Here is a 27,200-nt window from a genome sequence, read left to right on the forward strand (position 1 = left end):
TGGGGGTTAAACCACCAAAAATGATTCCCGGGGCGTGGCCACCGCTGCTGCTCACTGCTCCCCTCACCTCCCAGGGGTGATGAAACAAATGCCGAGGACACATTTCACCACACCTAGTGTGTGTGTGACGATCATTGCTACTTTAACTTATTAGAAATAGTTACAATATTTTACACAAGACCGATACACAATGTGTTACATATTGTATTTTTTCTTTATTTGTAGCATATATTATTATCCATCCATTTACTACCGCTTGTCCCTTTTGGGGTTGCTGCAGCCTATTTGAGCTGCGTATATTATATTGTACTATTTTCAAAAATGAGTAGTTTGTATTCCGCGTTATTTCGTACGACTGACGTGCTTCGTGCACACGGTCACGTGTCGTTGTGAAAGAAGTTCCGAGAGCCGGCGAGTAAAATCCACGCAGGTTTCCACGCCTGCCACAGACCCCGAGAGGGACTCATTAGTGGGAGTCACGACGCAGGACAGTCCGTGTTGTGTTCAACTGCCGCTTTAAAGGCTCATTTCCTGCCATTGTCACGCGTGTCGTGGGCAGGAAGAGGGAAACGAAAGCAGACCCACTGGGGGGGATGGAGGGGGGGGGGGGCGACCTATTTAAACACGACATGATCGCGGACATGAACACAGCCGACCGAGGACGCGATCATGTCCGTCCTTCCCCGCCCTGACATGATTGTTTAGGAGCAGCAGGTGCGTGGGGGTCCATCCTCTCTCCGGCCCGGGAATGTCTTCCACCATCGAGAGGAAGACGCTGGAAGCTAACGAGTGAGTGCGACACTTTTTCATCATCGCGGCATCATGCGAGTTTGTCCTGTTGGGGAAGTTGAAATACTGGAATTCCGTAAGATTTGTTCATAGTAATTAATATGAAAATATGTATCCGGTTTTACTTTGCTCATACGTTCTGCTTTTCTACTTTTGATCGTTCTGCTTCGGAGGCAACGCAGTAAGACTGTGTCAAATGTCTCCCTCGTGTGGACACTACAGGAACTGCTGCACTGACCTCATTGGCGCTGCTGACAGAAACATGTTTATTTCTTCTAAGGGTGTGGGAAAAAAATCGACTCGAATACGAATCGAGATTCAGAATCGATACTCTTTTTTTTTTTTTAAATCCATCCATCCATCTTCTTCCGCTTATCCGAGGTCGGGTCGCGGGGGCAAAAGCCTAATCAGGGAAACCCAGACTTCCCTCTCCCCAGCCACTTCGTCTAGCTCTTCCCGGGGGATCCCGAGGCGTTCCCAGGCCAGCCGGGAGACAGTCTTCCCAACGTGTCCTGGGTCTTCCCCGTGGCCTCCTACCGGTTGGACGTGCCCTAAACACCTCCCTAGGGAGGCGTTCGGGTGGCATCCTGACCAGATGCATGACCACCTCATCTGGCTCCTCTCGATGTGGAGGAGCAGCGGCTTTACTTTGAGTTCCTCCCGGATGGCAGAGCTTCTCACCCTATCTCTAAGGGAGAGACCCAAACTCATTTGGGCCGCTTGTACCCGTGATCTTATCCTTTCGGTCATGACCCAAAGCTCATGACCATAGGTGAGGATGGGAACGTAGATCGACCGGTAAATTGAGAGCTTTGCCTTCCGGCTCGGCTCCTTCTTCACCACAACGGATCGATACAACGTCCGCATTACTGAAGACGCCGCACCGATCCGCCTGTCCATCTCACGATCCACTCTTCCCTCACTCGTGAACAAGACTCCTAGGTACTTGAACTCCTCCACTTGGGGCAGGGTCTCCTCCCCAACCCGGGGATGGCACTCCACCCTTTTCCGGGCGAGAACCATGGACTCGGACTTGGAGGTGCTGATTCTCATTTTATTCTATTTATTTTTTATCAATCCAGCAAACCACGACACAGCAATACCATAACAATGCAATCCAATTCCAAAACCGAACCTGAGCCAGCAACACTCAGAACTGCAATAAACAGAGCAATTGAGAGGAGACACAAACACCAAACAAAAATGAATGTTATCAACAACAGTATCAATATTAGTTATAATTTCAGCATAGCAGTGATTAAAAATCCCTCATTGACATTATCATTAGACATTTATAAAAATAATAAAAAAGTGGCTTACACTTGCATGGCATCTCATAAGCTGGACAACACACTGTGTCCAATGTTTTCACAAAGATAAAATAAGTCCTATTTTTGGTTCCTTTAACAGTTAAAACAAATTTACATTATTGCAATCAGTTGATAAAACATTGTCCTTTACAATTATAAAAGCTTTTTACAAAAATCTACTACTCTGCTAGCATGTGAGCAGACTGGGGTAGATCCTGCTGAAATCTATGTATTGAATGAATACACAATCCTTTTCAATCGGGAAAAAACATTTTTGAATCGAGAATCGCGTTGAATCAAAAAAATAAATTCATAACCAAATCGCGGCCCCAAGAGTCAATATTGAATCGAATCATGGGACACCCAAAGATTTCACAGCCCTAATTTCTTCTATGTACCAGTGGTTCTCAACCTTTTTTCAGTGATGTACCCCCTATGGACATGTTTTTAATTCAAGTACCCCCTAATCAGAGCAAAGCATTTTTGGTTGAAAAAAAGAGATAAAGAAGTAAAATACAGCACTATGTCATCACTTTCTGATTTATTAAATTGTATAAGAGTGCAAAATATTGCTAATTTCTAGTGGTCTTTCTTCAACTATTTGGAAAAAAAGATGTAAAAATAACTAAAAACTTGTTGAACAATAATAAACAAGTGATTCAATTATGAATAAAGATTTCTAATAGGGGTGTAACGGTACACAACATTTTCGGTTCGGTACGTACCTCGGTTTAGAGGTCACGGTTCGGTTCATTTTCGGTACAGTTAGAAAACAACAAAATATAATCTTTTTGGTTATTTATCTACCAAATTTGCAAAATCTTTCACCAAAAATATTTTTCTTAGTGGAACATTTGATGTGAAGTAACGGGAACCTTGCATAGGTCAATAATTCATAATAATATTGATTTTGATTCAATATTATGTTTTGAGCAATGACAGTTTGAAAGAAAACAAAACAGCTTTGTTTTATTAGTCCACATTGCAACTTTTTCTAAATGACATTTAACCTTTAAGAGGGTGTGGGGGGTTTGGGGTCCTATGAGGGGAGGACGTGTGGTCAGGACATAACCCGGGCTAGGACCTAGACTGACCATACGTCCTCCCCTCACAGGACATGTCCTCTTTTGCGGAGCTGTCAGGGCACAGTTTCTTAAATGCCTCAAATGTCCGGCATTTTGAGTATTGTTTACACAATGTGCAGTACGCTACTTAATGTGTCCGTGTGGAAACTCGTTCGGTACACCTCCGCACCAAACCGGAAAGCCCGTACCGAAAGGGTTCGATAAAATACCCGTAGCGACTAACTTCAAGTGCACTCTTTGGGGATTGTAATAGAGATCCATCTGGATTCATCAACTTAATTCTAAACATTTCTTCACAAAAAAAGAAATCTTTAACATCAATATTTATGGAACATGTCCACAAATATTGCATTATTGTATTTCTTTTCACACTTTATGAACTTACATTCATATTTTGTTGAAGTATTATTCAATAAATATATTAATAAAGGATTTTTGAATTGTTGCTATTTTTAGAATATTTTCAAAAAATCTCACGTACCCCTTGGCATACCTTCAAGTACCCCCATTTGAGAACCACTGGTTTAGAGAGATTTGTCCGATAATGGCTTTTTTGCTGATAATCCGATTTTGTCCAACTCTTAAAGCCCTTTGAGACACTTGTGATTTGGGTTATTGATTAAATACTGATTCCGATATCAACTGATACTGTATATACAGTGGTGGAATGAACACATTATTATGCCTCATTTTGTTGTGATGCCCCGCTGGATGCATTAAACTATGTAAAGAGGTTTTTCAAAATAAGAGAACAACTTCAACTCAGTTATGGAAAAAAACGCCAACATGACACTGCCATATTTATTTTTGAAGTCATCGGTTGGGGACATCTTTGCACTGCTGACCCGTCTCCACTTGGGATGGTCTCCTGCTGGCCCCACTATGGACTGGACTCTCACTATTATGTTAGATCCACTATGGACTGGACTCTCACTATTATGTTAGATCCACTATGGACTGGACTCTCACTATTATGTTAGATCCACTATGGACTGGACTCTCACTATTATGTTAGATCCACTATGGACTGGACTCTCACTATTATGTTAGATCCACTATGGACTGGACTCTCACTATTATGTTAGATCCACTATGGACTGGACTCTCACTATTATGTTAGATCCACTATGGACTGGACTCTCACTATTATGTTAGATCCACTATGGACTGGACTCTCACTATTATGTTAGATCCACTATGGACTGGACTCTCACTATTATGTTAGATCCACTATGGACTGGACTCTCACACTATTATGTTAGATCCACTACGGACTGGACTCTCACTATTATGTTAGATCCACTACGGACTGGACTCTCACTATTATGTTAGATCCACTATGGACTGGACTCTCACTATTATGTTAGATCCACTATGGACTGGACTCTCACACTATTATGTTAGATCCACTATGGACTGGACTCTCACTATTATGTTGGATCCACTATGGATTGGACTCTCACACTATTATGTTAAATCCACTATGGACTGGACTCTCACTATTATGTTAGATCCACTATGGACTGGACTCTCACTATTATGTTAGATCCACTATGGACTGGACTCTCACTATTATGTTAGATCCACTATGGACTGGACTCTCACACTATTATGTTAGATCCACTATGGACTGGACTCTCACTATTAGGTTAGATCCACTATGGACTGGACTCTCACTATTATGTTAGATCCACTATGGACTGGACTCTCACTATTATGTTAGATCCACTATGGACTGGACTCTCACACTATTATGTTAGATCCACTATGGACTGGACTCTCACACTATTATGTTAGATCTACTATGGACTGGACTCTCACACTATTATGTTAGATCCACTATGGACTGGACTCTCACTATTATGTTAGATCCACTATGGACTGGACTCTCACACTATTATGTTAGATCCACTATGGACTGGACTCTCACACTATTATGTTAGATCCACTATGGACTGGACTCTCACTATTATGTTAGATCCACTATGGACTGGACTCTCACACTATTATGTTAGATCCACTATGGACTGGACTCTCACTATTATGTTAGATCCACTATGGACTGGACTCTCACACTATTATGTTAGATCCACTATGGACTGGACTCTCACTATTATGTTAGATCCACTATGGACTGGAATCTCACACTATTATGTTAGATCCACTATGGACTGGACTCTCACACTATTATGTTGGATCCACTATGGATTGGACTCTCACACTATTATGTTAGATCCACTATGGACTGGACTCTCACTATTATGTTAGATCCACTATGGACTGGACTCTCACTATTATGTTAGATCCACTATGGACTGGACTCTCACACTATTATGTTAGATCCACTATGGACTGGACTCTCACACTATTATGTTAGATCCACTATGGACTGGACTCTCACACTATTATGTTAGATCCACTATGGACTGGACTCTCACTATTATGTTAGATCCACTATGGACTGGACTCACACTATTATGTTAGATCCACTATGGACTGGACTCTCACACTATTATGTTAGATCCACTATGGACTGGACTCTCACTATTATGTTAGATCCACTATGGACTGGACTCTCACACTATTATGTTACATCCATCTGAGCTGAGAATGTGGTTGTGACTTGTGCAGCCCTTTGAGACACTCGTGATTCAAGGCTATATAAATAAACATTGATTGATTGATTGATTCAAACGATTCTTGCTGTGTTATTTGGTAAAATAATTACAATGAGACTTTTTCAAAACAAGTTACAGATTAGAAAAGCTCCTTCTGGAAGCACGGAGAAGGCCTGAAACAAACAACTTAATTTTTATTATATTTCTGAGATTGATTTTTTTAAATTGATGAGAATAGGAATGAATAAAAATCACAATTTGGTTGTAGATTGATTTGTGGTGCCCCCCTACTGTTTGTCCATTCCCAGCAACATGCTGTAAAAAACACTAAATTTGATAACATTTTTTCCAAAGTGTACATAAAAAATATAATGAGCTACAAGTGAGTTTGACCCCCCCTGGTATGCAGTGACGGAGCAGGAAAGGGCTGTAACATGTCCCACAAAGCGTCCTGCCATTTGTAAAAACAGACTTTTACCGAGCAGAGGGTGACTTGTTCTCCTGGCGCAGGGAGCCGGTGGATGAGGTCCTGCAGATGCCGCCTTCTTTGCTGACGTGCGGCGGCTGCCAGCAGAGTATCGGCGACCGCTTCTTCCTGAAGGCCGTGGAGCAGTACTGGCACGAGGACTGCCTCAGCTGTGACCTCTGCGGATGTCGCCTCGGGGAGGTGGGCCGCCGGCTCTACTACAAGCTGGGGAGGAAATTATGCCGCAGAGATTACCTCAGGTTGGCGTGTTTGAAACATCATGTTTGATCACCTTATTGTCGTCTGTCGGCATGAACCGCATAGAACCTTTATTTCAGCAGATAAGAAGCCCATTGGGATCAAGATCTCTCTCACAAGGGTGACCTGGCTAAGAGGTCGACAGCACATGTCACAGAGCAGTTTCACAAAAGTAATAAGACATACATTTTAAAATACATAATACAGAACTGTAAAACAAATATTTACACCTTTTTAAAAACACAGGTACCGTGCAATCAATCAACATTTTTTTACAAACCCCGTTTCCATATGAGTTGGGAAATTGTGTTAGATGTAAACATAAACTGAATACAATGATTTGCAAATCCTTTTCAAGCCATATTCAGTTGAATATGCTACAAAGACAACATATTTGATGTTCAAACTCATAAACAAATAATCATTAACTTTAGAATTTGATGCCAGCAACACGTGACAAAGAAGTTGGGAAAGGTGGCAATAAATACTGATAAAGTTGAGGAATGCTCATCAAACACTTATTTGGAACATCCCACAGGTGTGCAGGCTAATTGGGAACAGGTGGGTGCAAAAACAGCTTCCCAAAAAATGCTCAGTCTTTCACAAGAAAGGATGGGGCGAGGTACACCCCTTTGTCCACAACTGCGTGAGCAAATAGTCAAACAGTTTAAGAACAACCTTTCTCAAAGTGCAATTGCAAGAAATTTAGGGATTTCAACATCTACGCTCCATAATATCATCAAAAGGTTCAGAGAATCTGGAGAAATCACTCCACGTAAGCGGCATGGCCGGAAACCAACATTGAATGACCGTGACCTTCCATCCCTCTGACGGCACTGTTATCGAAGCAAAGTGTAAAAGCCAGCATGTGTGATGGTATGGGGGTGTATTAGTGTGTTGTAGTCAACATGTGTGATGGTATGGGGGTGTATTAGTGTGTTGTAGTCAGCATGTGTGATGGTATGGGGGTGTATTAGTGTCTTGTAGTCAGCATGTGTGATGGTATGGGGGTGTATTAGTGTGTTGTAGTCAGCATGTGTGATGGTATGGGGGTGTATTAGTGTGTTGTAGTCAGCATGTGTGATGGTATGGGGGTGTATTAGTGTGTTGTAGTCAGCATGTGTGATGGTATGGGGGTGTATTAGTGTGTTGTAGTCAGCATGTGTGATGGTATGGGGGTGTATTAGTGTGTTGTAGTCAGCATGTGTGATGGTATGGGGGTGTATTAGTGTGTTGTAGTCAGCATGTGTGATGGTATGGGGGTGTATTAGTGTGTTGTAGTCAGCATGTGTGATGGTATGGGGGTGTATTAGTGTGTTGTAGTCAGCATGTGTGATGGTATGGGGGTGTATGAGTGTGTTGTAGTCAGCATGTGTGATGGTATGGGGGTGTATGAGTGTGTTGTAGTCAGCATGTGTGATGGTATGGGGGTGTATGAGTGTGTTGTAGTCAGCATGTGTGATGGTATGGGGGTGTATTAGTGTGTTGTAGTCAGCATGTGTGATGGTATGGGGGTGTATGAGTGTGTTGTAGTCAGCATGTGTGATGGTATGGGGGTGTATTAGTGTGTTGTAGTCAGCATGTGTGATGGTATGGGGGTGTATGAGTGTGTTGTAGTCAGCATGTGTGATGGTATGGGGGTGTATTAGTGTGTTGTAGTCAGCATGTGTGATGGTATGGGGGTGTATGAGTGTGTTGTAGTCAGCATGTGTGATGGTATGGGGGTGTATTAGTGTGTTGTAGTCAGCATGTGTGATGGTATGGGGGTGTATGAGTGTGTTGTAGTCAGCATGTGTGATGGTATGGGGGTGTATTAGTGTGTTGTAGTCAGCATGTGTGATGGTATGGGGGTGTATTAGTGTGTTGTAGTCAGCATGTGTGATGGTATGGGGGTGTATTAGTGTGTTGTAGTCAGCATGTGTGATGGTATGGGGGTGTATTAGTGTGTTGTAGTCAGCATGTGTGATGGTATGGGGGTGTATTAGTGTGTTGTAGTCAGCATGTGTGATGGTGTGGGGGTGTATTAGTGTGTTGTAGTCAGCATGTGTGATGGTGTGGGGGTGTATGAGTGTGTTGTAGTCAGCATGTGTGATGGTATGGGGGTGTATTAGTGTGTTGTAGTCAGCATGTGTGATGGTATGGGGGTGTATTAGTGTGTTGTAGTCAGCATGTGTGATGGTATGGGGGTGTATTAGTGTGTTGTAGTCAGCATGTGTGATGGTATGGGGGTGTATTAGTGTGTTGTAGTCAGCATGTGTGATGGTGTGGGGGTGTATTAGTGTGTTGTAGTCAGCATGTGTGATGGTGTGGGGGTGTATGAGTGTGTTGTAGTCAGCATGTGTGATGGTATGGGGGTGTATTAGTGTGTTGTAGTCAGCATGTGTGATGGTATGGGGGTGTATTAGTGTGTTGTAGTCAGCATGTGTGATGGTATGGGGGTGTATTAGTGTGTTGTAGTCAGCATGTGTGATGGTATGGGGGTGTATTAGTGTGTTGTAGTCAGCATGTGTGATGTATGGGGGTGTATTAGTGTGTTGTAGTCAGCATGTGTGATGGTATGGGGGTGTATTAGTGTGTTGTAGTCAGCATGTGTGATGGTATGGGGGTGTATTAGTGTGTTGTAGTCAGCATGTGTGATGTATGGGGGTGTATTAGTGTGTTGTAGTCAGCATGTGTGATGGTATGGGGGTGCATTAGTGGCCAAGGCATGGGTAACTTACACATCTGTGAAGGCACCATTAATGCTGAAAGGTACATACAGGTTTAGGAACAACATATGCTGCTATCTAAGCGCCGTCTTTTTACATGGACGCCCCTGCTTATTTCAGCAAGACAATGCCAAGCCACATTCAGCACGTGTTACAACAGCGTGGCTTCATAAAAAGAGAGTGCGGGTACTTTTCTGGCCCGCCTGCAGTCCAGACCTGTCTCTCATGGAAAATGTGTGGCGCATTATGAAGCGTAAAATAGGACAGCGGAGACCCCGGACTGTTGAAGGACTGAAGCTCTACATAAAACAAGAATGGGAAATAATTCCACTTTCAAAGCTTCAACAATTAGTTTCCTCAGTTCCCAAACGTTTTTTGAGTGTTGTTAAAAGAAAAGGTGATGTAACACAGTGGTGAACATGCCCTTTCCCAACTACTTTGGCACGTGTTGCAGCCATGAACATGAAATATCTTGTCTTTGTAGTGCACTTATATTTACATCTAACACAATTTCCCAACTCATATGGAAACGGACTTTGTATATATATATATAAATAAATGTATAAGTTGATGTGTCACAATTCTACTTCCATACTCTAAAATAGTAGTTCTTAAGTAGTTTCCCATCATGCATTTTGACATTAACCAACGCTTTTCTAAATAAAAAACTCATAATACATTAATATGCTTCCTGTCAGGAAAACACACAGGGCAGAACATAAATTGGCAAACTTAATAGAACACAACGTATTTTAGCTTTGTAAATATTGAGTGCAACGTTTTTAGGGGGAAAATATGAATTGTCGGTATGTGGTTACCACAACTTCCAGTAGGCTAAGAGAGTTAAATCTTCCACAAAGAAATACAGACTCGTGAAAAAAAATCAAATTACATGATTGTTGGTGGGACAAAATATTAGAAATAACTTGTGGTAAAGTTTATGTTTGGACAATTTTGTAAGGATTGCGACCGCATAATTCTTCATCTTGATTGAAATATTTATATAAAGTTATGGGTTCTAGGGCAGGGCGATACGGCCTTTTATTAATATCTGGATATTTTTAAGCCATGTGATGATACAGCATATATATCTCCATATTTAGCCTTAGCCTTGAATGAACACTTGATGCATATAATGACAGCAGTATGATGATTCTATGTGTCTACATTCAAACATTCTTCTTCATACTGCATTCATATATGCTACTTTTAAACTTTCATGCAGAGAGGGAAATCACAACTAAAAGTGTATTTATTAAACAGTTATTAAGCAGTGGCACAAACATTCATGTCATTTCCAAAACAGAAAGTGCAAGATTGTCAGAGACATTTTAAAACAAACTATGAATGCACTTTTGTGCATGATGTCACTAAGATGACATATCAAAACAACACTAAATTAAAGTGCACTTTTTGTACAGAACGCCACTACAATAGTTTAAAACAAATAAAGTGCACTTTTGTGCATGATGTCACTAAGATGACATATCAAAACAACACTAAATTAAAGTGCACTTTTTGTACAGAACGCCACTACAATAGTTTAAAACAAATAAAGTGCACTTTTGTGCATGATGTCACTAAGATGACATATCAAAACAACACTAAATTAAAGTGCACTTTTTGTACAAAACGCCACTACAATAGTTTAAAACAAATAAAGTGCACTTTTGTGCATGATGTCACTAAGATGACATATCAAAACAACACTAAATTAAAGTGCACTTTTTGTACAGAACGCCACTACAATAGTTTAAAACAAATAAAGTGCACCTTTTGTGCATGATGTCACACAAGATATTTCGAAAAACTGTAATAAAAATGAGCTGCATAATATGTCCTTTGTTAAGTGGTAGGTTACTGCGGACGTTATCTCCTTCTGTTGTTGATTTTTTTTTTTCATACGGTGTTGATGTGGAAATGGTTGCCTTGGCATTTTGTTGGTGTGGCACCGGCCGAAGAGGTTGAAATGCGGAGTTTCAAGCACTCTTCATTCTCTAGCGGGTGACTTTTCAAATGATGCTACAAATTAGCAGTAATGCTAATGGTTGTCTGTTCAACATCTTCCCGCTTGAAGCCAAACCACCACCAGACGATGAACCCCCTGCTGTTTTTCTTGGGAATTAATTCTTCCTTCATTTGTTACCAGATTGGCACCTTCTTTCTCTCGTATTACCACTCGCACCACAGCTAACGTGTAATGCCCACAGCTAAAAGGAACTACGTGAGAACGTATACTCGAATATCACGATATAGTCATTTTCTATATCGCACGCAGGAAAACCCGCGACATATCGAGTATATTGATATATCGCCCAGCCCTAATTGTCGGTATGTGGTTACCACGACTTACAGCAGGCTAGGAGAGTTAAATCTTGCACAAAGAAATACAGTCTTGAAAAAAAAATCAAATTCCATGATTGTTGGTGGAACAAAATATTAGAAATAAGTTGCGGTATGATGATTATGTTTGTAGCGATTGCGACCACAATTCTTTATCTTGATTGAAATATTTATATAAAAGTTATGTGTTCCTTTTTTTGTTGTTATAAAATTCAAAAATGTTTGTTTCCCCACAGGCTTTTTGGGCAGGACGGCCTGTGCGCTTCCTGCGAGAAGAGGATAAGAGCCTTTGAGATGACCATGCGTGTGAGGGACAAGGTCTACCACCTAGAATGCTTCAAGTGCGCTGCCTGCCAGAAGCATTTCTGCGTGGGAGACCGCTACTTGCTCATCAACTCAGACATCGTCTGCGAGCAGGACATCTTTGAATGGACTAAACTCAACAACAACAACATGGTGTAGGAAGGAAATCACTAGACTTTTTTTTTTGTGAAGACATCTTTGATACACTTTTTCTAGCGCCAGGCGGACTTTAAACTGCACCTCCTATTCCAAGCAAGACCAGAGACAACTAAAACCACACCTCACCTCATTGATGCAAAACATGCTGATAAACATGCAATAACCTGTGCACAGAACAATAATGTGGCTCTGATTGGAAGTCAGAGCATTTGGAGCAACGTTACAGTTCATTAACGAAACACGTACCAGCTAAAACATGTATTTGTACCAATTGGGGTGTCTTGATCGGATATTCATAGCAACTATCGGGCCTATATCAACAAAACAAGTATCGGTTGATAACGGACATATAAAAGCTCTGATACAAGCACTCCGGCAGCGTCTTAACATCTAAATGTTAAGCACACAAGCTTGATCTTTTCTTGTATTTTTATCAAGTCATGGACAAAAAGGTAAACATGGCAGGCTAAAGGCTACTAGCAGCTACACAACAGCGAAGCACAAAATAGCCCATAAGCTAGTGTTTTTAATTTGACAATATTGCAGTCCCCAACAGCTCATTAGTCAATATAAACAAGTATGGAATCAGTATAGTTGTATATCACCTAGAGTCCTACACTAAGAAAGACCCCAAGGTGGAAGTGCATTAGATAGCATCCACCACCTAACGCAGGGGTCGGGAACCTTTTTTGGCTGAGAGAGCCATGAAAGCCAAATATTATCAAATGTACTTCCGTGAGAGCCATATAATATTTTTTAACACTGAATACAACTAAATGAGTGCATTTTTAAGTAAAACCAACAATTTAAGAGTATAGTAAGTATCTTCTTCTTTTTAATAACATTGTTATTCTGGAGCTATTTTATTTTTTTCAATATAGAATAAAATAGTTCTTACCATTAATGCGACTTCTGGAAAAGGCGCGGAAGAAAACGGATGGATGAATCAAAATGCATGAGAATGTTTTATATTTTGAACCTCATTTTCAACACTGATTGCCAGCGGAATTATTCATTACTTATGGCTGTGTTTTTCAACCACTGTGCCGTGGCACACTAGTGTGCCGTGAGATACAATCTGGTGTGCCGTGGGAGATGATCTAATTTCACCTAATTGGGTTAAAGAATATTTTTTGCAAACCTGTAACTATAATTAAAAAATGTGCTGTTATTGAGTGGCTGTGCTTTCCAGAGCACAGCAGAGTAACCGTGTAATACGATTCCATATCAGTAGGTGGCAGCAGGTAGCTAATTGCTTTGTAGATGTGAGGAACATGGTATGTCGTGATCACAATATGCGGGAGGCAGCGTTTAGGTAACAAAGTATCCAACACTTAAACCAAAAATAAACAAAGGAAAGTGCCGCTAAGAAAAGGCATTGAAGCAAAACAAAACTAAAACTGAACTGGCTGCGAAGTAAATAAAAACAGAATGCTGGACGACAGCAAAGACTTACAGCGTGTGGAGCAGACGGTGTCCATGGCATGACAATCAACAATGTCCACACAAAGAACGAGTGCATCCGCACAACTTAAATACCGGTAGTCTTGATTGCGAAAACAAGGAAAGCTGCGGAGAAATAACATTCAAGGAAGACATGAAACTGTTACAGGGAAATACCAACAAAAAAGGAAAAGCCAACAAAATAGGAGCACAAGTCACTGGAACACACCTGAAAACTCAAAATAAGTTATGGCGTGATGTGACAGGTGGTGACAGTACACCTTCGTTGAGACAAGAGCTATATTAATGCATGTGTGGTTAGTGTTTGAATGCATATCCGACAATTGCGAGAACGACTTTATATTGTCAGTATCAGCTACTGATTTTCATTTTTTTATGTTTTCTGCTGGTGGTTTGCCTCTGAATTTTTTCAATTAAAAAAATGTGGCTTGGCTCAGAAAAGGTTGAAAAACACCGACTTATCGTGTTAAGCAACGCCAGCTAAGATGTATCTGAGAGCCAGATGCAGTCATCAAGAGTCAAATCTGGCTCTGGAGCCATAGGTTCCCTACCCCTGACCTAACGGGTCTGCATCATTCAACTTACTCTATCATTCCCTCAATAAAATTAATTATTGTGACCACAAACTCTCCACTTCAAAAATATAACTCTTGTCATAAGATTCATGTTTTCATACCCACGTTTGTTGTCCATCCCATCCATCCATTTTCTACCGCTTATTCCCTTTCGGGGTCGCGGGGGGGCGCTGGCGCCTATCTCAGCTACAATCGGGCGGAAGGCGGGGTACACCCTGGACAAGTCGCCACCTCATCGCAGGGCCAACACGGATAGACAGACAACATTCACACTCACATTCACACACTAGGGCCAATTTAGTGTTGCCAATCAACCTATCCCCAGGTGCATGTCTTTGGAAGTGGGAGGAAGCCGGAGTACCCGGAGGGAACCCACGCATTCACGGGGAGAACATGCAAACTCCACACAGAAAGATCCCGAGCCTGGATTTGAACCCAGGACTGCAGGACCTTCGTATTGTGAGGCAGACGCACTAACCCCTCTGCCACCGTGAAGCGTTTGTTGTGTTTTTGTAATTTCGCTCATCTTACTTTTTCTAACTTTCCACACTGAAAAAAATAGGAGTATGCAATTTTATGCCGTACTGTTAGTCGTTTTCATACTCACCATTGTTCGGTTTGACTAAATTTCTTTTGATCAAACCTTTTCTACAAAATAGTAAAAGTATGTAGTGAGATTAGTGCTGATACTGTATGGGATTACTATCGGCATTGGCCAGCAACACTCAATCTGTATCGAGTCGGAAGTGAAAGTCATGTCAAGACACCCCTGGGACCAATAGTAGCACGAAAGTACATTTTTGGAGTGAACATTTCTTTAATATGATAAAAAAATGCTTGATCATGTGCTACATTAATTTTAAATAAGCACATATCTGGTGGCTGTTATCAAACAATTGCACATTTTTGACAGTTTAATATGGTGTCCCCTTCAATTCCTTCTTTTATTCATCTTTTCAAATGACTCATCTATTAAGCATCCCCACCCTTTTAGGCACTTTTCATTTCATTTCAACGTTTACACAATAAACAGTCATTTGAAGGAACACTGATTCAGTTCTCAAGTGTGTTAGTTGCATTCAGTCAAAGCTGCATTCTAAGCATACATTTTGGCACTCTTTATGTCTTATATATCTCTTATACACATAAGAGGGCAGTACGGCGGCGCTGTGTTTAGTGCTCCTGCCACACATTACGAAACCCCTTGGTTCGATTCCCGGACTCGGGGTCTTTGTGTGTGGAGTTTGCATGTTCGGCATGTGACTGCGGCTTCCTCCCACCTCCAAAGACATGCACCTGGGGATAGGCCCCTCCCACCTCCAAAGACATGCACCTGGGGAGAGGCCCCTCCCACCTCCAGACATGCACCTGGGGATAGGCCCCTCCCACCTCCAAAGACATGCACCTGGGGATAGGCCCCTCCCACCTCCAAAGACATGCACCTGGGGAGAGGCCCCTCCCACCTCCAGACATGCACCTGGGGATAGGCCCCTCCCACCTCCAAAGACATGCACCTGGGGATAGGCCCCTCCCACCTCCAAAGACATGCACCTGGGGGTAAGCCCCTCCTACCTCCAAAGACATGCACCTGGGGATAAGCCCCTCCCACTTCCAAAGACATGCACCTTGGAATAGGCCCCACCCACTTCCAAAGACATGCACCTGGAGATAAGCCCCTCCTACCTCCAGACATGCACCTGGGGATAAGCCCCTCCCACTTCCAAAGACATGCACCTGGGAATAGGCCCCACCCACTTCCAAAGACATGCACCTGGAGATAAGCCCCTCCTACCTCCAGACATGCACCTGGGTATAGGCCCCTCCCACATCCAAAGACATGCACGTGGGGATAGGCCCCTCCCACCTCCAAAGACATGCACCTGGGAATAGGCCCCTCCCACCTCCAAAGAAATGCACCTGGGGATAGGCCCCTCCCACCTCCAAAGACATGCACCTAGGGATTGGCCCCTCCCACCTCCAAAGACATGCACCTGGGGATAGGCCCCTCCCACCTCCAAAGACATGCACCTGGGAATAGGCCCCTCCCACCTCCAAAGAAATGCACCTGGGGATAGGCCCCTCCCACCTCCAAAGACATGCACCTAGGGATTGGCCCCTCCCACCTCCAAAGACATGCACCTGGGGATAGGCCCCTCCCACCTCCAAAGACATGCACCTAGGGATTGGCCCCTCCCACCTCCAAAGACATGCACCTAAATGGCAACACTAAATGGTCTCTAGTGCAGCACTGGGTAATTATTTTGACTCGGGCCAAATTTTGAGAAAAAAATGTGTCTGGGGGCTGGTATGTCTATTTTCTTTAGGAACACTGATACAAAACCTCACAATAAAGTCTGATTGAATGCTAAAAACGTTATGACAGACCGCCTTAAAAAACGGAATGGAGTTTCTGTTTTTTCTATGAACGATAAAACGCTGAATATTGAAAAAAACATGTGAATGTCACACCTCGCGATTGACATATTTTACAATCAAGCCAAATGTAACAAAAATGCAACAAACACAGCTAAGTATTAATGAGCAGGGTAAAAAAAACAAAAAACTATAATCTGATAAATCATTAAGCTTTAGAACTTTGTTGTAAAAATCTGCCCCTGACACCCGCATTTTAGGCTGGCTGCTGTGGAAACACTGCTTGGTGCCTCGTCTGAGCTGTTCCGACTTACATTACCATAGTAACTAATTTGATTACCATAGTAACTAACTCATTTGATGACCATAGTAACTAATTAGAAGACCATAGTAACTAATATATAATGCAAAAGCGCAGAGTCCAACCATTGAAATACTTTATTTAGTTGAAGACTACTCAGTGGCTTAGTGGTTAGAGTGTCCGCCCTGAGATCAGTAGGTTGTGAGTTTAAATCCCGGCCGAGTCATACCAAAGACTATAAAAATGGGACTCATTCTTTTCCTGCTTGGCACTCAGCATCAAGGGTTGGAATTGGGGGTTAAATCACTCAATCAATCAATCAATGTTTATTTATATAGCCCCAAATCACAAATGTCTCAAAGGACTGCACAAATCATTACGACTACAACATCCTCGGAAGAACCCACAAAAGGGCAAGGAAAACTCACACCCAGTGGGCAGGGAGAATTCACATTCAGTGGGACGCCAGTGACAATGCTGACTATGAGAAACCTTGGAGAGGACCTCAGATGTGGGCAACCCCCCCCCCCCTCTAGGGGACCGAAAGCAATGGATGTCGAGCGGGTCTAACATGATACTGTGAAAGTTCAATCCATAGTGGCTCCAAGACAGCAGTGAGAGTCCCGTCCACCAAATCACCAAAAATGATTCCCGGGCGCAGCACTGCTGCTGCCCACTGCTCCCCTCACCTCCCAGTGGGTGATCAAGGGTGATGGGTCAAATGCAGAGAATAATTTCGCCACACCAAGTGTGTGTGTGACAATGATTGGTACATTAACTTTAAGACTTACAGTCATTATAAAACATGAGTGAACATCATAATGGCAGCTACACTTTCCATCTTAAAGATCTAAAAAAAATTATTTGGGAACGTCTGGCGGGCCAGATTGAAAATTTTAACGGGCCGCATGTGGAACCCGGCCCCTAATATGCCCAGGTGTGCCCTAGTGTGTGAATGTTGTCTGTGCCATGAGGTGGCGACTTATCCGTACTACTTCATTTATCTGTACCGTTTTAGCCACAAGAGGGGTGGATTAAGCTTTATCAAAGCAGGAGTCACAATCTTTTTTCTTGTGACAGCTGCTTCTAAGAAACCAAAATGGCAGAGATACTAATTTCTGCAACTTTTCATAGCTTATTTAAATGATAAATGGGTTGTACTTGTATAGCGCTTTTCTACCTTCAAGGTACTCAAAGCGCTTTGACACTACTTCCACATTCACACACACATTCACACACTGATGGAGGGAGCTGTCATGCAAGGCGCTAACCAGCACCCATCAGGAGCAAGGGTGAAGTGTCTTGCTCAGGACACAACGGACATGACGAGGTTGGTACTAGGTGGGGATTGAACCAGGGACCAATAAATCAATGTTTACTTATAGCCCTAAATCACAAATGTCTCAAAGGATTATACAAACCACTACAACTATGATGTTTAAATGATGTTTATCATTACATTTTTTACTGACTGATACACTAAGGATCAGACAAAAACTTGTTGAGGTTTGTTAAAACTGTCTCACATTTTTCATGAAAATATCAATCAATCAATCAATCAATCAATGTTTTTTTATATAGCCCTAAATCACTAGTGTCTCAAAGGGCTGCACAAACCACTACGACATCCTCGGTAGGCCCACATAAGGGCAAGGAAAACTCACACCCAGTGGGACATCGGTGACAATAATGACCCAGTGGGACGTCGGTGACAATGATGACTATGAGAACCTTGGAGAGGAGGAAAGCAATGGATGTCGAGCGGGTCTAACATGATACTGTGAAAGTTCGATACATAATGGATCCAACACAGTCGCGAGAGTCCAGTCCAAAGCGGATCCAACACAGCAGCAAGAGTCCCGTTCACAGCGGAGCCAGCAGGAAACCATCCCAAGCAGAGGCGGATCAGCAGCGCAGAGATGTCCCCAGCCGATCCACAGGCAAGCAGTACATTGCCACCGGATCGGACCGGACACCCTCCACAAAGGAGAGTGGGACAAAGAAGAAAAAGAAAAGAAACGGCAGATCAACTGGTCTAAAAAGGGAGTCTATTTAAAGGCTAGAGTATACAAATGAGTTTTAAGATGGGACTTAAATGCTTCTACTGAGGTGGCATCTCAAACTGTTACCGGGAGGGCATTCCAGAGTACTGGAGCCCGAACGGAAAACGCTCTATAGCCCGCAGACTTTTTTTGGGCTTTGGGAATCACTAATAAGCCGGAGTCCTTTGAACGCAGATTTCTTGCCGGGACATATGGTACAATACAATCGGCAAGATAGGATGGAGCTAGACCGTGTAGTATTTTATACGTAAGTAGTAAAACCTTAAAGTCACATCTTAAGTGCACAGGAAGCCAGTGCAGGTGAGCCAGTATAGGTATATATGTATGTATATATGTATATAAAGGTATATACAGTACAGGCGTAATGTGATCAAACTCTCTTGTTCTTGTCAAAAGTCTAGCAGCCGCATTTTGTACCAACTGTAATCTTTTAATGCTAGACATGGGGAGACCCGAAAATAATACGTTGCAGTAGTCGAGGCGAGACGTAACAAACGCATGGATAATGATCTCAGCGTCTTTAGTGGACAGAATGGAGCGAATTTTAGCGATGTTACGGAGATGAAAGAAGGCCGTTTTAGTAACGCTTTTAATGTGTGCCTCAAAGGAGAGAGTTGGGTCGAAGATAATACCCAGATTCTTTACCGTGTCGCCTTGTTTAATTGTTTGGTTGTCAAATGTTAGAGTTGTATTATTAAATAGAGTTCGGTGTCTAGCAGGACCGATAATCAGCATTTCCGTTTTTTTGGCGTTGAGTTGCAAAAAGTTAGCGGACATCCATTGTTTAATTTCATTAAGACACGCCTCCAGCTGACTACAATCCGGCGTGTTGGTCAGCTTTAGGGGCATGTAGAGTTTGGTGTCATCAGCATAACAGTGAAAGCTAATACCGTATTTGCGTATGATGTCACCTAGCGGCAGCATGTAGATGCTGAAGAGTGCAGGGCCAAGGACCGAACCCTGGGGAACGCCACACGTTACCTTAACGTAGTACGAGGTCACATTGTTATGGGAGACACACTGCATCCTATCAGTAAGATAAGAGTTAAACCAAGACAGGGCTAAGTCCGACATACCAATTCGTGTTTTGATACGTTCTAATAAAATATTATGATCAACAGTATCGAAAGCAGCGCTAAGGTCGAGGAGCAGCAACATAGATGACGCATCAGAATCCATCGTTAGCAATAGATCATTAGTCATTTTTGCAAGGGCTGTCTCCGTGGAGTGATTTGCCCTGAAACCGGATTGAAAGGTTTCACATAGATTGTTAGACGCTAAGTGTTCATTTAACTGCTCCGCAACAATTTTTTCGAGGATTTTTGAAATAAAGGGAAGGTGAGACCGGTCGGTAGTTTACCATGAGGTCAGGATCGAGGTTAGGTCTTTTAAGAAGAGGATGAATAACCGTTTTTTTGAATGCTAGGGGAACAGTGCCCGAGGAAAGTGATAAGTTTATAATATTTAGCACTGATGGACCTAATAATACAAAGAGCTCCTTGATCAGTTTCCCAGGAAGAGGGTCAAGTAAACATGTTGTTTGTTTTATTCCATTTACACGTAACAATTCCTCTAATGTTATTTCCTCATAACGAGAGAAACTATTTTGGAGGGCAGTATCCGCCGTATATACCATCGTGTCAGTGTTAATATTAATAGAACCCCGTTGTAGCTGGGACGCATTGTCTTTAATCTCCTTTCTAATGACTTCAATTTTCTTACTAAAGAATTGCATAAAGTCATCAGCTGAGTGGGTGGAGCTACTGGAAGGAGTCCCTTGTTGGGTTAGCGATGCTACCGTACTAAACAAAAATTTAGGATCGTTTTTATTACGGTGGATGAGATTTGAGTAATATTTAGCTTTAGCTAAGGTAAGCATGCGTTTATAAGTTATTAAACCATCACTCCATGCTTGATGGTGCACCTCAAGTTTAGTCGTGCGCCATTTGCGTTCCAGCTTTCTGCATAATAATTTCTGAGCTCTAGTTTCTTCTGTAAACCACGGGGTGCGCTTTTTTGGAGCCTTTTTTAACTTTAGCGGTGCTATGTTATCAATGGTTTCGCGCAGGGCGTCGTTAAAGTTGTTAGTGAGGTTATCAATAGAGCCCACATATTTTGGGAATGGTGCCATTACCGAGGGCAGTAGGTCAGCAAGAGTTGTCGTTGTGGCAGCATTAATGTTGCGGCTGCTATAGCAGTTATTATTATTATTAGTTTGACGAACACGCGTCTGAACCTCGAATTTTATAAGGTAATGATCGGACAATACTTTAGTATACGGGAGTATCGTAACTTTGGAAACGGTGATGCCCCTGACAAGCACTAGGTCTATCGTATTACCGTTGCGATGCGTGGGTTCATTTATTATTTGTGTGAGACCACAGCTATCAATTATAGTCTGGAGCGCTACGCACGGTGGGTCCGATGGGGTATTCATATGGATATTAAAGTCCCCCATTATGATTATATTATCGGCGTGTGTCACTAGATCAGCAACGAACTCTGAGAATTCATTGATAAAGTCCGAACAGGGCCCTGGGGGGCGGTAGATAACAGCCAGGTGTAGAGGCAGCGGTGTGACAGACCTCATAGTAAGCACCTCAAACGATTTATATTTATTATTTATGTTAGGACTAAGGTTAAAGTTTTCGTTGTATATTAGTGCGACCCCCCCACCCCTTTTAAGCGGACGGGCAATATGCGCATGTGTAAAGTTAGGAGGACATGCCTCATTTAGCGCAAAAAAGTCGTTTGGTTTAAGCCAGGTTTCGCTGAGACCGATAACGTTAAGATTGTTGTCTCTGATAATATCATTAACTAACAACGTTTTGGGAGACAATGATCTTATGTTTAAAAAACCTATATTATAGGTAGAGGGCTGTTTTAGGGAATTTTTGATCAAATTATCCGTAGTAGCAATATTAATAATGTTGTGTTTATTATGCCCAGTGCATTTAGTATAGTTACGACCATATCTAGGAATTGATACGACGGGAATTTTCCGATTGTTTGATTGTTGCGATAAACTGCACGCATCATGGTTAGCCACCTCAGTAACGGGGATTTTCCGATTGTTTGTTTGTTGCTTTGATAAACTGCACGCATCATGGTTAGCCACCTCGGTAGAACACATGTCCAACTCTGAAACACTCAAAGCAGAAAAAACTTGTTCTAATTTAACTGACTCCTTACCCAGACCAGTAGTCTCGCATCTTCCATTTAAATCTGGCTGCAGGATGGAGGGAAGTGGTGTCCTGTGGGGATTAGCCTTCTGCTTTGTTTTTAGCCCCGCTCGGCATCCGCGTTTCCGATCAAACCGCTGGCGTCTGCTCCGTAGACGGCCCCCGCTGCTACTAGACTCCCCTGCTTCACGGGCCGCTGGATGTAGCCGTCGACGTATTCCCATGCTAGTTAGCACGTCCAGCAAGCACGCGTCTATCAGTCCAAAACGGGCCGATATGTCCATATCCAGAAGTGTCTGGCGGTCGTACGTGATCACGGAGTGACCACGATGCGAGCCAGCCATGAAGTCTGCAGAACTGTCCGACATTTCCGCCAAATGTTCCATCCTTGGCAAGAGCTCCGCAATGTCGTAGCCCGTCCGGGCGCCGCCATCTTGAAACAATAAGTGTTAATAAGTATAAAAGTGTTATGTCACTTATTGGTATGTGAACCATTGTACGAGCACGCACACAGAACCAGTGAAGTTGGCACGTTGTGTAAATGGTAAATCAATCAATCAATAAATGTTTACTTATATAGCCCTAAATCACTAGTGTCTCAAAGGGCTGCACAAAGCAATAAAAACAGAACACAATGATTTGCTAACCCTTTTCAACCTAAATTCAATTAAATAGACTGCAAAGACAAGATACTTAACGTTCTAACTGGTACATTTTTTGCTAATATAAGCTCATTTGGAATTTGATGCCTGCAACATGTTTCAAAATAAGCTGGCACAAGTGGCAAAAAAGACTGAGAAAGTTCAGGAATGCTCATCAAACACTTATTTGGAACGTCACACAGGTGAACAGGCTAATTGGGAACAGGTGGGTGCTATGATTGGGTATAAAAACAGCTTCCCAAAAAATGCTCAGTCATTCACAAACAAGGATGGAGCGAAAGTCACCACTTTGACAACAAATGCCTGCGCAAATTGTTTTAAGAACATTTCACAACCAGTTATTGCAAGGAATTTAGGGATTTCACCATCTACGGTCCGTAAAATCACAAGGTTCAGAGAATCTGGAGAAATCACTGCACGTAAGCAGCAAGGCTGAAAACCAACATTGAATGCCCGTGACCTTCGATTCCTTAGGCGGTACTGCATAAAAAAGCAACATTACTGTGTAAAGGATATCACCACATGGGCTTCAGGAACAATTCAGAAAACCAATGTCAGTAACTACAGTTCATTGCTACATCTGAAAGTGCAAGTTAAAACTCTACTATGCAAAGCAAAAGCCATTTATCCACAACACCCAGAAACGCAGTTGGCTTTGCTGGGCCCGAGCTCATTCAAGACGGACTGATGCAAAGTGTAAAAGTGTTTTGTGGTCTGACAATTCTACATTTCAAATTGTTTTTGGAACGTGTGGACGTCCTCCTGAACAAAGAGGAAAAATACCATTCGTATTGTTATAGGCACAAAGTGTAAAAGCCAGAATGTGTGATGGTATGGGGGTGCATTAGTGCCCAAGGCATGGGTAACTTACACATCTGTGAAGGCACCAATAATGCTGAAAGGTTTTGGAGCAACATATGTTGCCATCTGAGCAACATTATCATGGACGCCCCTGCTTATTTCAGCAAGACAATGCCAAGCCAAGTGTTACAACAGCATGGCTTCATAGCAAAACAGTGCGGGTAGACCGGCCTGCCTTTAGTCCAGACCTGTCTCCTTATGGAAAATGTGTGGCGCAATATGAAGCCTAAAATAGCACAACGGAGACTCCGGACTGTTGAACGACTTAAACTGTACATCAAGCAAGATTGGGAAAGAATTTTAGATTAGATATAGGTTTATTGGTCCCCGTTGGGGAAATTCATTTTCACTTCCGTACATTTAAACATATAGACATTACACATCACAAAACAAAAATAACAAAAAGACATCATACATGACCAACACATTTACAGGCACCTGAAAAGCTTCGACAATTAGTTTCCTCAGTTCCCAAATGTTTACTGAGTGTTGTTAAAAGGAAAGGCCATGTAACACACTGGTAAAAATGCACCTTTGCAAAATTTTTTGCAATGTGTTGCTGCCATTAATTTCTAACTTCATGATTATTTATTTGAAAAATAATAAGTTTGTCAGTTCGAACATTAAATATCTTGTCTTTGCAGTTTATTAAATTAAATATATGTTGAAGAGGATTTGCAAATCATTGTATTCTTTTTTCATTTAGGATTTACTTCACTAGTTTTGGGTTTTGTAAAAGTAACTGATTGAACATTAAAATACATGTCTGGCAAGTTTAATTTCCCCTGCGTTGAATAACGAGCACATAGCGAGGTGGGATGGAGACATCTTCCTCGCTGAACACACTACATTGGCGCCATTTCAGAAAAAAAAATCATTGTCGGTGAAAAATTGACGTATACATTACGGGTATTTACAGTACAGTAACAGAGGTTTTCAGAGATTTTTTTAAGACAGGGGTGTCCAAACCGCATACAGACAAATTGAGGCTATGCGAGGCCAATTTGATATATTTTGACCATTAAACTAAAACCAATACAATGAAAGTTTATTTGAACCCAACCTTCACATCTTAGCCTAGTTTTACAGGTGAACAAAGCTAATTGGTGTCATGACCTGCAGTCTAGTTTGTGCTAGGAGTGCTGAGCGTTACACACCAGCCTCTGTTTGGTGATTAGGACACACCTGCTGCCAATCCCAATCAATGTTTTTTTTGTTGTTTTTTTAAACTATCGCTTCACCATGCTTTCCTTGCAGGATTCTTGTTGACCACGGACTACTGTTAAATTGGTTCGCTCTATCATACTATTAGGCTGCGCATTTTTTGCCCTGTTATTGGATTACTTTTATTATTTTTACCTGCAGGCTGCCTGCTGTCCTTCACATTGCGGAAGTGCAAACATCACACAATGCCAAAACATTACAATTAACACCTGGATATTGTTATAATATTGCAGCAAACATACACTACCCAAACCCCCTATCAAAAATGCAAAATTGGTCTGTCCAGCTGGTTCGCTGCAAAACTAAGTTGGGACACTTATCACAGAGGTCATACCGTCACCAACGCTCACCTTTAAGCATTCACACACAGCACCAGCATTTTGGAACAGAAAAATAAAATAAACATATTATAAATATATTTCTAGCAGCATAGGAGACCACCAGTTGTCCTCCAGTTAACATCTAAATCAGGGTCATTTTAGCTCAGGGGCCGCATGGAGGAACATGTATTCCCACGTGGGAAGGTTGGGTAAAATCATGGCATAGTAACTTAAAAATAAACAACTGTGACAACTCCGGATTGTTTTCTTTGTTTTAATTTGGCCCAAAATAAAACTAGCACATTCAGAACATGTACATATCACAAATAATCCTCTTGACAAAACACTCCAAGGTAGTTAAAAATTCCAAGGAAAATATTGGTACAGTTTCAGAAACACCATGAACAACACAATTGACTTAGACTTCATCTAAGTGTATTGACAAAGCAATTAAACGTTAAGTCGTTAACCATCTAGGATGAAACAAAAAGCTAAATAAAGCATGAATAAAACTTTTCTGTGTATCAAGTACATAATTTGTCATTTCCACATATTAACCCTGTGCTAACTCAACAAACCATACTAACTGGGTTAGGGCTGAGTTACTCCCTGCCTTCCAGTCATCACCGTGTAGTGATAGAAAAATAAATGTACAATGTGTGAACATTTTGAACAAACCAATAATGAAAACTTAAGAGACTGAGATTATTGCATTAAGTCACACACTGTTCACTGTCTTAAAATTTGCAATATTTTTTACAGAACTATATCAACGTGCAGTGTCTCATGCAGCATTTTCCAGGAGCTTCAAGCAACACCTGTGAAGTGAAAACCATTCCAGGTGACTACCTCTTGAAGCTCATGGAGAGAATGCCAAGAGTGTGCACAGCAGTAATCAGAGCAAAGGCTGGCTATTTTGAAGAAACTACAATATAAAACATGTTTTCAGTTATTTTGCCTTTTGAAATTAAGTACATAACTCCACATGTGTTCATTCACAGTTTTGATGTGACAATCTACAATGTAAATAGTCATGAAAATAAAGGAAACACATTGAAAGTTGTGTCCAAACGTTTGGCCTGTATTAATTATTATATATATATACAGTGGGGCAAAAAAGTATTTAGTCAGCCAGCGATTGTGCAAGTTCTCCCACTTCAAATGATGACAGAGGTCTGTCATTTTCATCATAGGTACACTTCAACTGTGAGAGACAGAATGTGAAAAAAAAATCCAGGAATTCACATTGTAGGAATTTTAAAGAATTTATTTGTAAATGATGGTGGAAAATAAGTATTTGGTCAACCATTCAAAGCTCTCACTAATGGAAGGAGGTTTTGGCTCAAAATCTCACGATACATGGCCCCATTCATTCTTTCCTTAACACGGATCAATCGTCCTGTCCCCTTAGCAGAAAAACAGCCCCAAAGCATGATGTTTCCACCCCCATGCTTCACAGTAGGTATGGTGTTGTGAATTATATTTATATATAGCACTTTTTTTCTCTAGTGACTCAAAGCGCTTTACATAGTGAAACCCAATATTTAAGTTACATTTAAAGCAGTGTGGGTGGCACTGGGAGCAGGTGGGTAAAGTGTCTTGCCCAAGGACACAACGGCAGTGACTAGGTTGGCAGAAGCGGGAATTGAACCTGCAACCCTCAAGTTGCTGGCACAGCCACTCTACCAACCGAGCTAAACCGGTTGGTAGAGTGGGATGCAACTCAGTATTCTTCTTCCTCCAAACACGACCAGTTGAGTTGATACCAAAATGGATACATGGATGATACAGCAGAGGATTGGGAGAATGTCATGTGGTCAGATGAAACCAAAATACAACTTTTTGATATAAACTAAACTTGTTGTGTTTGGAGCCCTGATTCAGAATTGATTCTTATTTTTTTTAAATCGTTTTTTTTTTTTAAATCAATCCAACAAACCACGACACAGCAATACCATAACAATGCAATCCAATTCCAAAAGCAAAGCTGAGCCAGCAACACTCAGAACTGCAATAAACAGAGCAATTGAGGAGACACAAACACCACACAGAACAAACCAAAAGTAGTGAATGTTATCAACAACAGTATCAATATTAGTTATCATTTCAGCATAGCAGTGATTAAAAATCCCTCAT

At 41.8% G+C, this 27,200-nt stretch overlaps 2 protein-coding genes across 5 annotated transcripts in view; one reads left to right on the plus strand and one right to left on the minus strand.

Annotated features, from left to right (window-relative positions):
* The window catches only part of LOC133563648 (caprin-1-like), a 99,763-nt gene that overhangs the window by 62,504 nt on the left and 10,059 nt on the right, over positions 1-27,200 (minus strand). For all 4 annotated transcript variants that reach the window (XM_061917908.1, XM_061917909.1, XM_061917906.1 and 1 more), the window contains exons 2-3: positions 6,561-6,656; positions 6,281-6,493 (exon numbers count right to left, since the gene is read on the minus strand). The gene's annotated coding sequence lies outside the window, so the exon portion shown is untranslated. The remainder of the gene's footprint in view (positions 1-6,280; positions 6,494-6,560; positions 6,657-27,200) is intronic.
* On the plus strand, positions 415-15,130 carry LOC133563649 (rhombotin-2). The gene is made up of 3 exons (XM_061917910.1): positions 415-789; positions 6,313-6,528; positions 11,814-15,130. Exons 1-3 carry the CDS (start codon positions 749-751, stop codon positions 12,037-12,039), a joined length of 483 nt encoding a protein of 160 aa, XP_061773894.1. The 5' UTR covers positions 415-748; the 3' UTR covers positions 12,040-15,130.

This window comes from Nerophis ophidion, linkage group LG12, assembly GCF_033978795.1.
Source record: "Nerophis ophidion isolate RoL-2023_Sa linkage group LG12, RoL_Noph_v1.0, whole genome shotgun sequence".
Lineage (NCBI taxonomy): Eukaryota > Metazoa > Chordata > Actinopteri > Syngnathiformes > Syngnathidae > Nerophis > Nerophis ophidion.